This window comes from Carassius auratus, chromosome 4, assembly GCF_003368295.1.
Source record: "Carassius auratus strain Wakin chromosome 4, ASM336829v1, whole genome shotgun sequence".
NCBI classification, from domain to species: domain Eukaryota; kingdom Metazoa; phylum Chordata; class Actinopteri; order Cypriniformes; family Cyprinidae; genus Carassius; species Carassius auratus.
Genome location: NC_039246.1, coordinates 4,868,772 through 4,885,162, shown reverse-complemented (window position 1 = coordinate 4,885,162; position 16,391 = coordinate 4,868,772). Strand labels below are relative to the sequence as shown.

The following is a 16,391-nucleotide window of genomic DNA, read 5'->3' as shown; positions in this document are numbered from 1 at the left end:
TGGAAAATATAAGGAATGGCTGCATTCTATGTATGTATTCAATGATATTCTTCATAATGTGTAACATTTGAAAATGTTAATGTATACTGAGATAAAGTTATAAATATAAATTTTCATTTCCACCCATCATTATTTAAATACATCCAATAATATTTGTATCCAGTTCCCACTTTTCTTCAAATATATATATATATATATATATATATATATATATATATATATATAATAAATTTAGTGTTTCAGTAAAGCTGTTACAAATAAAAATAAAAATAAATATTTTTTTAATATGCATCAGTATATAATATGCATATTATATGTGTAGCCATACATATTCCATGAATATATTGCAGTATATTGAAAAATATAAGCACTAGTTTCCCCTATTTGGAGATTTAATGTATTGCATTATATCTTCATAAGGGGAACATTTTTATTTGAATTCACTGTATTGTGGAGGAGCTTCTGCAGGCTGGTGATGAATGGAAGTGCTGCTGGCCACAGGTATCTACAAGAAAAAAAAACACACTATATGATTACTGAATTAATGTATATATAAAATTTACTCTAATTGCAAATTGCAACTAAACTGGGTTTACAAGTTTCTCATACCTCTGAGCTGTTAAGAACATGGAATTGAATGGGCCTGAAATCAGAGGGCTGTGGTGGTAGAACCTGAGGGACAAACTGCACCTTTGGGGGGAAAAAATGTGCATGTAATGTTTTATAAATTCTTACTGTGAGATGGCAGAAATGCATCAGTATAGGTTTGCATTTGTGACCATACAGTAAAATCAGAAATTTTATCAAACCAATTTAATCCTTAAACTCATTTTGTGGTTCTAATATGCTGAGTATGAGGTGCGAGGTGGAATATTTTGAAATGAGCAGGTTTGTTGGATTATTATTTTTTTGTTCAATCAGGAGGAGAAAATGTGTATCTATCAGAAAACACACAGGTTGAACTCGGGCCTTAAGTTCAAGTATAACCTAAGGACCCTGACCAAATATTTCACATGTAGAAATTTATCCACCCTGTTAACCGACATTAGAAAATTTACAGTGAGTTAATTTCAAAACATGTGATAGTCTTAGGCTACAGTCTGCTCATCAAAAATTAAAAGAAGACCTTTAACACAGAGGATCTTATGCATGCTATTTACACACACACACACACACACACACACACACACACACACACACACACATATATATATATATATATATATATATATATATATATATGGTATATATACCTACTGAAGAAATACTATTAATTATCTACTAGTTAGGGTTCAAGAAAAATAACTATGAAGTAACTATTAATGTACAGTTATACGCAATTTCATTGAATTATGACCCGTTCATATAAAAGTTATTAGCAGTAGTAGCAGTATAAAAATGCAATATTAATAAATGCAATACATTTAACAGAGGTTTTGCCTGTATAGTGAATTGTTTTGTAAGAAATCAGCTTCTAGTAGGAACCCTACCATGACTCCAGTGCCTTGCAATAATTACCTTAGTTTTTATATTTTATATACAGTACTGTATGTGTGCCTCCTCAGCATATACCACATTATCATTGATAAAATTTCTGTATGTAAGGCAAAGCCTGAGGAAAAGTGAAAATAGAGGTATCCAATTTGTAATTAATAAAGAATTATAAAATAATTATGCAGGACTTATTTTGAACCTGAAACAGGTTTATTCTAAAGTGAAAATGTTGGGAACACATTAGTAATTAATAAATAATTATCAAATAATTCTGCAGGACTTATTTTGAACCTGAAACAGGCTTATTCTAAAGTGAAAATGTTGGGAACACATTAGTAATTAATAAATAATTATCAAATAATTCTGCAGGACTTATTTTGAACCTGAAACAGCAGGCCTATTCTAAAGTGAAATTATAGTAAACCCTTTAGTAATTAATAAAGAATTATCATTATACATTTTATTCAATTTTAACATTTTTTGGATACTGCTCGAATTTAAACTAATTTACCAAACATTTTATAATCAAAACTTAAACATTTAGAAGCAAACAAAATGCATATTTCATTTCCACTATAGGCTAATAAGTGGCTGTTACAATGTTGCTACTGTATAAGTACTTTGTACTTGTCCTTTTACTCAAGTAATTTTGAAAATGAACAGGCCTACTTGTAATTTTACTGGAGTAATATCCGTACTTTTACTCAAGTACTTGATATGTGTAATGAGTATTATAGTGATTATTTGCGTATAACTGTTCATTAGTAGTTACTTCATAGTTATTTTTCTTGAACCCTAATTAGTGGATAATTAATGGTAGTTTTTCAATAGGTATGACAGATTTCATTAGTTATTATCAAAATCCACTCAAAATAAAGGACAGGGAATGAATAATAAAGTAGTGTGTGACAAAAATGCATGTTGTTTTAAAATATAAATTCAAATATAGGCCTAATATGTGAGAATATTGAAATTTTACATATAAATCCATGTAGCCTAGCTCACTAACATAGGCTACCACTTTTAATGCTCCGATGCAAAATAAACCATAATATCTTTAGGATAATCTAACACAATTTATATTATATAAATAATACTGCACACCTTTTAAATGTTTCAAATCTAAAATATGGTGTAATATAGGTTTGACATTTATCCTGCTTGAATTCGTTCTAAGAAATGCACATAATTTCATAAGTACTAAACTGTGTATATTCAATATTTTAACTAGTGTTTTTCATTCATTTTCCCTGATTGCAGCCGTCAAATGTAACACATCAGCGAGGCAAAACTGACGTCTATTTGAGAAAATGTGCTTTGATGCATTAGTTTCATAGCTTGTGGTCCACGCGCCACTCAGCGGCCAAAAGCTGCAAATGCACTTTACAGACGCTGCAGCAGAAAGCTAACCTATTGTATATCTGACACGACCACTTCAGGTCCTGCAGTCTTACTAATGGGCTGATGAGTTGAATCAGGTGTGATAGATGAGGACTCCAGGACAGGTTTGAGAACCACGGGTTTTGAGCCCGTTTGAGATTGTTCTCGCTGTGTTGAACTGCTTTCACACTCAATAGTTGTATCAAACCCAGGTGGGTTTGCAGTCACCTTACGTCATCGCAAACGCACACGGAAAACACATGGAGGACACTACGCGATATAGCATAGTTGTAATTATTTTTGTTATTTTGGTGCTATTATGCACAGCATAATAATTAATTTTAATAAATTTAATTTAGACTTTTAGGAGTGTGTGGAATCAACCTCAGCTCTCTCGTGTGTTGAGGAAACAATGATATCGACAGTGTTACGCATGCAAGGGATACTTTAATTCCTGAACAAGTGAGCAACCGAGTCCGTGTTGCTTGCACATTCACACGAACTGCGCCACAGTTCGGAAGCAACCGAACTCAGACCACTTTCTCCAGGTAGTCTCGGGTTCGGTACCCCAGTGCGCACCAGGGTCTAATGACAGCGTTCACATTAACGATTTTTCATGTGAACCATGGCCCGTTCCACACTAAACTGCCAGTGTGAAAGCCCCCTTTGGCTATGAAATAATAACAACAGGAATGATGACGGAGTCCGCCAATAGAGGTTGCAGATGTTTTACTGGGAAGTCACTTTGGAGGACCCTTGGCCTGCTTGGGATTGACAGTCAAGCAAGGAGACTGCTGGAAGCAAATAACACCAAACGGACAGAGCTGGTTTCCCAGTGGATATGGATAAAATGGAACAAGCAATGGCAGAACCAAGAGATTTGAGTTTAGGGGGAGGAGAACAGGAGTGGAATTAGGATGTTGATTCTAACGTCGATATGATTAAGATGTAAAAAGGGCAAACATCACCAGTAAGTTTGAGGAACAAAAATAACTTAAAGGTTCCATAGAATGTAAAAATCACTTTTATAAGGCATTTGAACACAGTCGTGTGGCCACAGTGTGTGAACACAACCAGCCTATAATGGTACAAATCCATCCACTCATTGTTTTATAATCTCAATAAATCATAAACAGTCCCTCCACACAAGCAGTTCCAGATTTCTCACTACTATGACTCCATACTCATATTTGGTTCAAAAGAAAGAGACAACGTTTTAATGGTTTAGGAACTTTTCAAATGACAAAATATTTGTCATTCAATCAGAAAAGTACAACAATGCAGTTGTATTTTGAAATGTTTAAATTAAACTAGTGCTTAACTCATCAAGTTTTTTCTTAAAAACTGTATTTTTTTAGTAATACATATAGAACTTAATGGAAAAACGGGCTTTAATACGACTATATTTATATATAAAGTAATGATGATGCAATAATAATTAGCCTCAAATAATGTTTCCAAACCAATTGGATGGTTTAATTGAACAACACCGTTAAACCCATAATGTAATATGACTATAATATGTATTCTCAGGATCCTTTTGAACAGGACCTTTTAAAAAAATCCCAGTAAATTTGTTCTGGCAATCATATTATTCTTATGGAGATCACATTATTACTGTTTAAAAAGCTCTGCTTCTTTTTAATAGCTTTTCTATGTAAATATGATGCTAGATGGAAAACTATTGAGCTTCAGATCTTTTTCATTGTGTCGCGCTCAAGCCCCAGGCTTCTTTTCCTTTCATCAGCTAATGCGTGTCTCAAGCAGGGTTGCCAGGTTTTCACAACAAAACCCACCCAATTGCTACTCAAAACTTTCGCAATCGTGTTTCAAGGTGGGGGGTTACCCTTTAAAAATCACATTCGGGGGGGGTAAAATACAAGTTTTTTCAGTGGGGATCCTCCAGTAAAATTTTATATATCTTAATATCATGTTATTGGGGTCACTTCATCCCCGCAGACATGAAAAACAACCTGCGGCAACAGTCCTAACATAGCAACACTGATCTTGTGTTTATAAGAACAGAAACTTCTGATTGGTTGAGATTGAAAGTTTTGTAGTTCTCATACATTGGTAGGCAAACTTATGAACTTGAACATGTTTTTAAATGTAGATGTTTTAAATGTAAATGTTTTCCCCAGACGCCACACGCCGGAGATCCGGCACAGTGCCGGAGGACTTTAAGGCCTGACACACACACACACACACACAATGTTTGAGAACTCATGATTTTGCCTCATTACTCACCGGAGAAGGACAACAGCAGGTGCTAGCTTTACAGGCAAATCCTGACAGACAGATGGAGATGATAAACTCAAGCAAGGAGAATACCAACAATACACCACTGATTCCCCTGAAGAGAGTCTGAGGGAAAAAAAATCAACACAAGCACAAATAATTGTTACAAAACAAATGAAAATTACTACTCACACTGATACACTGAATGCTCAGCAGTCAAGCATCTACTATCCTTGAGGTTCATATAGTTATATAACAGATTTTTTAAACCGCAAATTAGTGTGAGAACACAATCCCATAAAAGTGTCGGTGAGAGTGAAATGTGCTGTGTGTGATCCACTGACAAAGACCACACTAAAGAAAACAGGCACAGCATCTCATTTCCATAATGACCAGGGCCCGGTTCCCCAAAACGTTCTTATCTCCAAGTAGTTCTTAACCTATTCCTTAACCTCTCTCTTAACGTTATGGCACGATTCCCGACATGTTCGTATGCTAAGTATATTTTCTGTAAGTCACACTTTCATAAGGTTGGTCTGGACCATTCGTAAGCTCCCTCTCAGCGTTGTTTGAGCTCAAGACGCTTGTCGCCTCCACTGTACAGCAGTCTTTAGAAATCAGCGCAGCACAAGTCAAACTGTGGTATGTTGACAATGTTGTGGCTCAACAATGATTTTATGTTATGGACATTTTAAGACTCATAATAAATTATGTTCGCAATGGATACAGGCCTATTTATGAAGTTTACTTTTTGTGGTATCAGAACTAATATGGTGGTAATTAGCCTAGGCTATTTCGTAATGTAATTAAAGCGAATTGGCAATCACTTTTGATAATTAAAATCTCGCAAACAATTTGGCTGTAAATGGCTAAGATCTATAAATGGGTAAGCATGGTGGTGTCCAGTAAGCGACCAACTATGGCAGCGATCCAACGTGTCATTGTATTGAATCAAAGACGGAGCCGGACGCGGAGCCGTTTAGCCCATGTCAATTTATTTATTCGGCAAAACTTAAGCCCTTTTGAAATTTTTCCTGATGTGGCTATATAAAAAAAAATTTGCCTCCCAAGACAACTCATTATGGAGCTGCTGGACCTTCTCAGACCTGCGCTTGCCAGGCAAATGCGGCGGAATTCTGCTTTAAGCCCTGAAGTCCAGCAAACCAGAGATCTTCATCGATGTCGTGGGAGAGGGCTACAGCCTAATCAAGACCTCGGTGTGGAGGTGCGTCCACACTGTCACCAACGCCCTTCTGCGCCATGCCGGGGATTACATCCTGGTGAATGGCACACTCATCCCTATCGCCAATCTGATCAGGCGTACATATCGCAAAAGGGATACGCAGCCATGAACGTGCAGGTTATAGTGGACCATAGGGGTGTGATCTCCGACCTGGTGGCAAGGTCCAGCAAAACTTCTAGTTCCTCTGACGGGAAGTTTGGGGCCCTTTTTTACGTTGCTTCCCCACCATTTTTTTTATCTAACTCTCTCTCTCTCTGTTCATTGTAGATAGGTTGCTTTTCATTGAAAACATAAACCAATTGCAATCAATACCGCATTAAACAGAAGTAACTACAGCTGCTTGCCAATCAATTCTGATTATAAAGTACCTTACCATTAATATAAAAGTGTATTATATAATTTTTTATAAGTCGTTAAACCCATGTCAAGAAGCGGCACAAGTGGCACAACGGGATAAGGAGGGTTGATGATTAGCGAGGGATACCCGGTTCGTCTAACCATCACAACATATGGTGTGAACATATTACTGACCATTTGATAATTAAATTTATAGTCTATATTCTACTGATAACTTAAACTATGTTAAAATAAATGTTACTGGAATAATTTGAGGAATGTTCATTTGCATAGATGTGTTGTCTTTCTTAACGCTGTATAACACCTTCGCGTGAAGTGGAAAATCGATTCATGAGCAATGGATGCCAACTAATTCAGCACCTTCACTCGGGACAGCGCTCTTGTAACGTCGGACGTAAGAGGCAGCATGTTAAGAACTTCCTAAGGGACAAATTTCAGGGAACACACTTAGGAACATAAACAACTTTGGTAAGATATATATTTCGAGGTCTTCTTAGCGCGCTAAGAGTGAGTGTTATCGGGGAACCGGGCCCTGTGCAATTTAATGCAAATAAAAAGTAAAACTGTACAATTGCAAATATAACAGAGGTCAGCCGAAAATATAACTGTGTCCCATTCGCTGATGTTTCGCTGCATGTCTTGACAGTAGTTTTTAACGGCTAAAGAGGGTTTGCACTGCCACAAGCTGCTAATAAATCTGGCTCTTATAGGTCAAACTGGACTGAGTTTACTATAAACATATACTGCGAATGTCTTCTTGCATTGTAAATGATCTATAAACTACTGAAATGCCAGATAAAAAGAGTGAACAGATGAGTGCAGATGAAGGCTTGTGTACTGAACTGATCTTACTGTACTAAATAAAAGTTTAATTTCCATTTAGACACAATATGAAATTAAATGTGTATATAAAATTTGATGACATACCTTATACCTTGTCTCTGAATTATTACAGTCATAACCGCTGCAGTAACTGTAACTGGCCATTGGTCCTAAAGCCAAATCCAGTGAAGTGAAAATAATGGCGATGACTGCGGATAAAGTACTGAAAATGTTCATTACAAGTGAAGCATTGACCTGTAGTCAGAAGAAAAGATTTAGGAATTAGCAAGAACTTTAAAACGTTGTTGACATGAATGAGTAAATAAAAATACAAGGTCCAGGCACGAATGACTGTCCAGTCTGTCTTCACTAAATTATTATTATTTTTTGTTAACAGCAAATATACTGTTAAATACACTGTTAAAGAGGACCACTTCAAATCCTTCCTCTTACTGTTATATATAGTTTAAGTTGAGCTTTGTTGTCATTCTGCTACATGTGTGGACATACTGTGGAACTAAATGCCGTGTCTCGCAGGACCACGGTGCTACATAAACATAATAGAAACATACAACACTAGACATCAGAACACGATTTAGACCTACATAGCTAACTATCTGAAGCGGTACATATCCTATAAATAATTGACTATACATTTGTCCTGCCCACTTAACTGTGTGTAGCACACTCAGAATTGCACAATGTTTTCCTAGAAACATGGAGTGTTTATAAGAAGTTGTCTGGTGCGTGTATATATAGAGGACACTTTCTTATAAACACTCCATGTTTCAAGGTAAACATTGTGTAATCCTAAGTGTGCTACACACTAGTGAGTGGACTGGACAAACCACCTGTAGAAAAAAAAACACTATTTCCTCTCTTTGTAATATATATATATATATATATATATATATACACACACACACACACACACACAAATACTGCATAATACTTCTGCTAAATGTTACTCTGTCAGACATGCAAAAGAAATCTAATGTATCTCTTGCTCTGGCTACTGTGTATAGACCACCAGGGCCTTATACAGAATTCCTAAAAGAATTTGCAGATTTCCTCTCAGACCTTCTAGTTACAGTTGATAAGGCGCTAATCATGGGAGATTTTAATATTCACGTTGATAATGCAAATGATACATTAGGACTTGCGTTTACTGACCTAATAAACTCCTTTGGAGTCAAGCAAAATGTCACCGGGCCCACTCATCGTTTTAATCATACACTAGATTTAATTATATCTCATGGAATCGATCTTACTGCTATAGATATTGTACCTCAAAGTGATGATATTACAGACCATTTCTTTGTATCGTGCATGCTGCGTATAACTGATATTAACTATATGTCGCAGCGTTACCGTCTGGGCAGAACTATTGTTCCAGCCACCAAAGAAAGATTCGCAAATAACCTGCCTGATCTATCTCAACTGCTATTTGTACCCAAAAATACACATGAATTAGACGAAATTACTGACAACATGGGCACTATTTTCTCTAATACATTAGAAACTGTTGCCCCGATCAAATTGAAAAAAGTTAGAGAAAAACGTACTGTACCATGGTATAACAGTAATACTCACTCTCTCAAGAAAGTAACTCGAAGTCTTGAACGCAAATGGAGAAAAACTAACTTAGAAGTTTTTAGGATTGCATGGAAAAACAGTATGTCCAGCTATAGACAGGCTCTAAAAACTGCTAGGGCAGAGCATATACACAAACTCATTGAAAATAACCAAAACAATCCAAGGTTTTTATTTAGCACAGTGGCTAAGTTAACAAATTACCAGACGCCATCTGATTCAAATATTCCACCAACGTTAAATAGTAATGACTTTATGAATTTCTTCACTGATAAAATAGATAACATTAGAAATACAATAGCGAATGTAGATTCTACAGCATCTAACACTTCAGTTTCATCCATCGCACCCAAAGATAAACTGCAGTGCTTTACAACCATAGGACAGGAAGAGCTAAATAAACTTATCACTGTATCTAAACCAACAACATGTTTATTAGATCCTGTACCCACTAAATTACTGAAAGAGCTGTAGCCGAAAAACCGCTTCTCAATATCATTAACTCGTCGTTATCTCTAGGACACGTCCCAAAACCATTCAAGCTGGCAGTTATCAAGCCTCTTATTAAGAAACCAAAACTAGATCCTAGTGTACTGGCAAATTATAGGCCTATCTCAAATCTTCCATTTATGTCTAAAATTTTAGAAAAAGTTGTGTCTGCTCAATTGAGCACCTTCCTACATAAAAATGATCTGTATGAAGAATTTCAGTCAGGTTTTAGGCCCCACCATAGCACAGAAACTGCACTTGTTAAAATTACAAATGACCTGCTCCTTGCGTCAGACCAAGGCTGCATCTCATTTCTAGTCTTACTTGATCTTAGTGCTGCGTTCGACACCATAGATCATGACATACTCATAGATCGATTACAAAACTATACAGGTATTCAAGGGCAGGCTCTAAGATGGTTTAGATCCTACCTGTCCGATCGCTACCATTTTGTTTACTTAAATGGGGAGTCATCTCATTTATCATCAGTAAAATATGGAGTGCCACAAGGATCCGTCCTAGGTCCCCTTCTATTTTCAATATATATGTTGCCCCTTGGTAATATTATTAGAAAATACGGAATTAGCTTCCACTGTTATGCTGATGATACTCAGCTATATATCTCAATGAGACCAGATGAAACTTCCCAATTATCTAAGCTAACAGAGTGTGTTAAAAATGTAAAAGACTGGATGACAAATAATTTTCTCCAATTAAATTCGGATAAGACAGAGATACTAATTATTGGACCAAAAAACACTACACAGAATCTTGTAGATTACAATCTGCAACTAGACGGATGTACTGTTACTTCCTCTACAGTCAGAAATCTGGGTGTTATATTAGACAGCAATTTGTCTTTTGAAAATCATATTTCCAATGTTACAAAAACTGCATTCTTCCATCTTAGAAACATTGCCAAGCTACGAAACATGTTATCTGTTTCTGATGCAGAAAAGCTAGTTCATGCATTCATGACCTCTAGACTGGACTATTGTAATGCTCTTCTAGGTGGTTGTCCTGCTTCATCAATAAACAAGCTACAGGTAGTCCAAAATGCAGCAGCTAGAGTCCTTACCAGGTCAAGAAAATATGATCATATTACCCCAATTTTACAGTCTCTGCACTGGCTACCTATTAAGTTCCATATCAGTTACAAATTATCATTACTTACCTATAAGGCCCTAAATGGTTTAGCTCCAGCGTACCTAACTAGCCTTATACCACGTTACAACCCATCACGCACCCTAAGGTCACAAAACGCTGGACTTTTGGTCGTTCCTAGGATAGCGAAGTCCTCTAAAGGAGGTAGAGCTTTCTCACATTTGGCTCCCAAACTCTGGAATAGCCTTCCTGATAATGTTCGGGGTTCAGACACACTCTCTCTGTTTAAATCTAGATTAAAAACACATCTCTTTCGCCAAGCATTCGAATAATGTATCTTATAAATTGTGAGTGTAGTTGCATCTGATCAAAGGTGCTTTTTTATTCATTAGCTTGGGTTAAACTAATTTTACTTTGTTGGATCAGCAGCTATGCTAATGATGTCTGTATTCTGTTTCTATGTTTCGCCACGGGATTTACATCCCGTGGTAACTAGGATTTACACAAGCTCCAGTCTGGATCCAGAACACCTGAGAAGAGATGATGCTGACCCTCAGAGGACCTCAGATGATGCTAACCCTGAATCAACAAACAGAACTAACAATTATTGCTAAATGTGTGACTGAATCATATAATAACTTAATTAATAATATTGATAGTTCATCGTCTAGCTGACTACGTCTTGTATTATTATTATTTTTTCTAAAATCCTGTCAAATGTGCACAAACTACTAGCTACTACTAAATATTGTAGAAACATAATTTTCTGTAAAGTTGCTTTGTAACGATTTGTTTTGTAAAAAGCGCTATACAAATAAACTTGAATTGAATTGAATATACTGTATAACTTTTTACTGTAAATAGTTGATTTATTTAATCAATCCATAGTTAGATCGTTAGATTTTCTGCATCCAACAACAGAATATGTAGATCCTGGGCCAAGCTCCCATTCAGAGTATGTGACACTGAAAAGATTCGGATGTTACGCTGCCAAAAAGGCCTATCTTCTGTAGTATTTTTGTCTTGTTTCTAGTCAAAATATCTAAACATTCTTAAATCGAGATGCATTTGCTAGTTAATTTACTATTTACTAGCAAAATTATGATATTTAGTCCTGATTCCTTGGTTGGGAAATTTCCTCTGATTATTATATATTATATGAGATAATTTGAATTTTGCCTACAACAATTAAAAGTATCTGGCAGCTGGGTAAGACACTTTTTTTTCTTAAAACAAGATTCTTTTTCATACCCCACTCACAGATAATTGTAATGTTTTAAGCAAAATTCTCAAAAAAAATAAATAAACAAAATTCCCGAACGTATCTGCTCATAGAAGGATCCTCTGATAGGAGGAACACAATGGCCAATCAGAGGTGTTTAAGAATACACTCAACAGATCTCAAAATCGCGGGAAATGCTGGGTATTATTACTGGTATTATTAATGTCTCGTTTTAATGAATATTGTGTGAAAAATCTGAGGAGCTACACAATATACATCTTACACCATCATCCACATTATAACTTCTTGAAATTCGATTGGCTAGTAGTCTTTTTATGTAGACAAGTCATATTATGTTATGACATCCACCTCAGAAGATTAATAATGGTGGTTTCTCAATTCCAGTCCTCGACGAGTCACCACCGCTCTGCACATCTCTTATCACTTCAGACGTTTGTTCTATTCGACTGTAATTGCCCTGCGAAATGGACATCATAGATCATACTACCATGATTCCAGTTCAAAGGGAATGTCTCCGTTCCATTTAAAGTACATTAATGTGTGCGAGGCGTCAATTTCAATGGTATTTATTTACAAAGGTATATTATTTCACACTTCTCTAGTAAGTTTTGTCTGTGTGTGAAGACGCTGCAGTGTAAATCTGTGAATAAATGTTCCAAAGTACAATTAACTTCAAAGGATTTCCCTTCTCAGGGACCCTGACAAGAGGAACATGTGGAGCTTTCTTCTAATGAGTTGGTTATCTGAATCAGGAGTGTTAAATAAGAGATGCGTGAAAAATATGCAGAGCGGTGGGTCACCGAGACTGGAATAGAGAACTGCTGGCTTAGACCCTTAAAAGTAATAATAACTGCTGGATACATACCAAACACAAACTGGAAGATGAATTAATTTTATTTTCTGCAGAAATGCAGAGTGCGCCTGATATAATGTACTGGGAAGAGAAAAAGACAAAAATGAATGCGCTTTGCAATATGTAGCTTGTATCACAAAAGACTTGAATTTGATTGTATAATAGTTTCTTACCAGGAGAGAACCCCAGTAAGGAAGACCAGTAATAGCAAAGATGGACTGTGCAAAAACTGTACACACAATGCCAAACAGGAAAGTCAGCACACCAATCATTATCTGAACCGTCTGTGAGGGACAAAAATAATGCAGAAAGTATGAGATTCTTTCATAAAGGGGAACAATTTAAATATACAATATCAATTTATGGCAGCTGTAGTTGTGTACTTATGATTGTACAATAAATGTTTCATATATATATATATATATATATATATATATATATATATATATATATATATATATATATATATATATATATATATATATTCTGCAAGTGTGGAACTAATTTGTATGAATGATGCATGTCACGTTCTTCAATAAAAAATATGCTTTGTTAGTGTGTGGTCTACTCATTTAAAATCTATTCAAAACATTCAAAATAAAAGACAATTATCTGGGTTCATGAGACTTTTCTCACCCCAAGGGCTTTCGGTTGGCCTTTCAGAAACGCCTGAAGTCCACGAAGAGGTGAAACTCCCGCCACCTGTTGTACATAAACAGGCGCAGGAGCATTTGTCCCCGTGGTAACAGGTGTTGTTTGTGTCGGTGGTTGAAACTGGATGATGAGCGTTGAAGAGTTCATGGGTATGACTGTGCTGGACATTCTGGTGCCTGAATCTCAAACTGACCTGTACCAAACCAGAGTTAATCAAAACATGTAAACCATTGTGATTATAGATTTCAATCGTATATAACACACAATACATGTTTACATTTATATACCTTAATTTAGATTTAATGTATTTAGCAGATGCTCTTTTCAGAAGACATCTAAGTGACCCGGCTACCATTATAGATACATTTATTAACAAAAAAATGTAATCCATTTATGTATACCTTTTTAGTTAACAACACACAAACATAATGCAAAGATACTTTATGAAGGTAGTCAAACGTAGTGTAATATCTTCCAAAATCTTCCATAAAAGTGGCTGGACGAGGAGCAAGACAAAATAAGTGAAGGAGACACTGAATAAAAATGTAAATTCACTTTCAGACAGTAGGTGGCGCTTATGAAACAGCAGAAGTCACACAGTATTTACATATTTTGTAGGAATTTAAAGATTCACTCAACTCATGATGCAATAAGATTCAGAATACTGACATGATACAAATTATAAATGAGAAGTTGTCTTAATTATTGCTTGGACAAAATGCTGGACATTTCAACAAATTATTTTGTTAATAAACAAAAACATGGGGGAAGTCGTGGCCTAATTGTTAGAGAGTCAGACTCGCAATCGAAGGGTTTCACATTACATTTACATACGTCTATTCATTTAGCAGACACTTATCCAAAGCGACTTACAGATGAAGACAGTGGAATCAAAAACAGCAAAAGAGCAATGATATATAAGTGCTATAACAAGTCTCAGTTAGGTTAACACAGTACACGTAGCATGGGCTTTTAAATATTAATAAAAAGAAAATTGATAGAATATAAAAAAGATTAGAAAGGTAGTAAGATTTTTTTTTAAGAATAGAATTAGAATAGTGAGTATTAAAGTTAGAGGGTCAAATAAAGATGAAAGAGATGTGTTTTAAGGCGATTCTTGAAGATGGCTAAGGACTCGGATTGCTAAACTGCTCGGATTGAGTTGGGGAGGTCATTCCACCAGGAGGGAACATTTAATTTAAAAGTGACTTTGTGCTTCTTTGGGATGGCACAATCAAGCGACGTTCACTTGCAGAACGCAAGCTTCTAGAGGGCACATAAGTCTGAAGTAACAAATTTAGGTAAATGGGTGCAGAGCCAGTGGTAGTTTTGTAAGCAAACATCAATGCCTTGAATTTTATGCGAGCAGCTATTGGAAGCCAGTGCAAATTGATAAACAGAGGTGTGACGTGTATTCTTCTTGGCTCATTAAAAATTAATCTTGCTGCTGCGTTCTGAATTAATTGTAAAGGTTTGATAGAATTGGCTGGAAAACCTGCCATGAGGACACTGAAATCAGCATACAGAGGTTTATCTAGGTTGATGTTGAAATCTACAAGCATAACTAGGGGAGTATCATGCAATTAAGAAGATTAAGACAACACTTAAGATCTTGAAAGGACATCCAATGACGTGATTATACCATAATAAAGCTTCGGCCAATTCAAGTTATATGAAACTTTAACTTTAAGTTGCATGCCTGCACCACTCTTATCTGTATATAAAAATCATAAAATCTTTTTATGAATTACAGAACCATCATGTGGTCCTTCATGTCAGAAAAGTAATTAAAAAGAATGCTAGAAGATTGTTGTCTAGTATATTTTCACTGCAAACCAACAGAAGAAATGCCACAAATATAATATTGTAGGACTGCCTAAATCGACCCTGTTCTTTTGAAAGAGGAAGTAAGCTGTTTGGTGAATCTTAGACATTCGTCGCTATTCGTCGAGAGTTAATGGGAAGAATAACAAAGTGCGTGCTAGGCCTAAACTGTCTGTGCTACAAGACTGTGTGTTTATAATTAAGATAATATATAATATCGTAAGAAACGACTGTTTGCATATCAAAGAGCAAAACGAGCTGTTTTGTATAGCTAAAAATAGATAAATAAATAAAATATAAATAGCCGCGTCCCATATAAAGAGCAAAATAATGTGGAAAATGTTTCGTTCAGCGTTAATGTCGTTTAATTGCGTCCCCACTCTTTCCCACTTCATTTACTGTTCTATATAATGTAAATATGAAACAAATAATAGGCCTTATTTGTGAACATATCCGAAAACATAACAGTGGATTTCGATATGACTCATAATAGATTCGAATTCGCTTCCATTTGTAATAAACGCATGCAATGATAAACTATTCATGAACTGACTCTTCTACTCGACTTACCAAACACATCTAATATTGTGACATTTATACGACGTGCATCATATCATGAGAAGAAAATGCTGGGCTTACCGATTATTGAGACAGAAGTTGTAAGCTTACAGCGATCTTAACTGATGAGGAACTGGTTCTTCTGGTTTCAATTTACCTGTGAACACCGTTTACCTGTGAACACGATCAAATGACAAACAGCATCACTGCTGTGATTGGTCCATTCTGACTCTAAAACGGCGGTGATTGGCTCATGTCAGGCTGCGCGCAGCTCTCGTCCTTGAAGTCACCTCATATATAATACATGTCATAAATACCGAGTGTTTCTCGGAAATAAGAGACTGGACTGTGGTCAAACAGGGCGATGTAAAGATGTGCAGGAGGAAATATAATGTTTACTAATGCACGTGACCTACAAACTCGGTTCTCTTACACAATCATTACTGGATGGTAAGATATATACATATATATATATATAATTTTATTTAATATATATATATAAGCTCTATTCTTTATTATTTACACACACTAAGATTCGT

At 35.8% G+C, this 16,391-nt stretch overlaps 1 protein-coding gene across 2 annotated transcripts; it reads right to left on the bottom strand.

Moving 5' to 3' along the window:
* Positions 1 to 306: 306 nt before the first annotated feature.
* Positions 307 to 16,016, bottom strand: LOC113067046 (membrane-spanning 4-domains subfamily A member 5-like). Of its 2 annotated transcripts, XM_026239265.1 has the most exons (8): positions 15,934 to 16,016; positions 13,453 to 13,663; positions 12,990 to 13,100; positions 12,829 to 12,897; positions 7,640 to 7,789; positions 5,122 to 5,238; positions 610 to 690; positions 308 to 505 (listed from the first exon to the last, which is right to left on the bottom strand). In XM_026239265.1, exons 2-8 carry the CDS (start codon positions 13,636 to 13,638, stop codon positions 431 to 433), a joined length of 789 nt encoding a protein of 262 aa, XP_026095050.1. In that variant the 5' UTR covers positions 13,639 to 13,663; positions 15,934 to 16,016; the 3' UTR covers positions 308 to 430. The 2 variants fall into 2 exon arrangements, with proteins under 2 accessions (XP_026095059.1, XP_026095050.1); XM_026239274.1 differs by lacking the exon at positions 7,640 to 7,789 and having other exon boundaries at positions 307 to 505.
* Between the last annotated feature and the right edge of the window lie 375 nt (positions 16,017 to 16,391).

Bases quoted from the DNA above. Each gene is read 5' to 3' on its own strand.
- LOC113067046 (XM_026239265.1), bottom strand. From the start codon at position 13,638: ATGTCCAGCACAGTCATACCCATGAACTCTTCAACGCTCATCATCCAG. The intron at 7,790-12,828 runs GTATGTATCCAG...TTCTGACTACAG, and splicing joins CATCTTCCAGTTTGTGTTTG to GTCAATGCTTCACTTGTAAT. The intron at 506-609 runs GTATGAGAAACT...TTTTTCTTGTAG, and splicing joins ATGTTCTTAACAGCTCAGAG to ATACCTGTGGCCAGCAGCAC.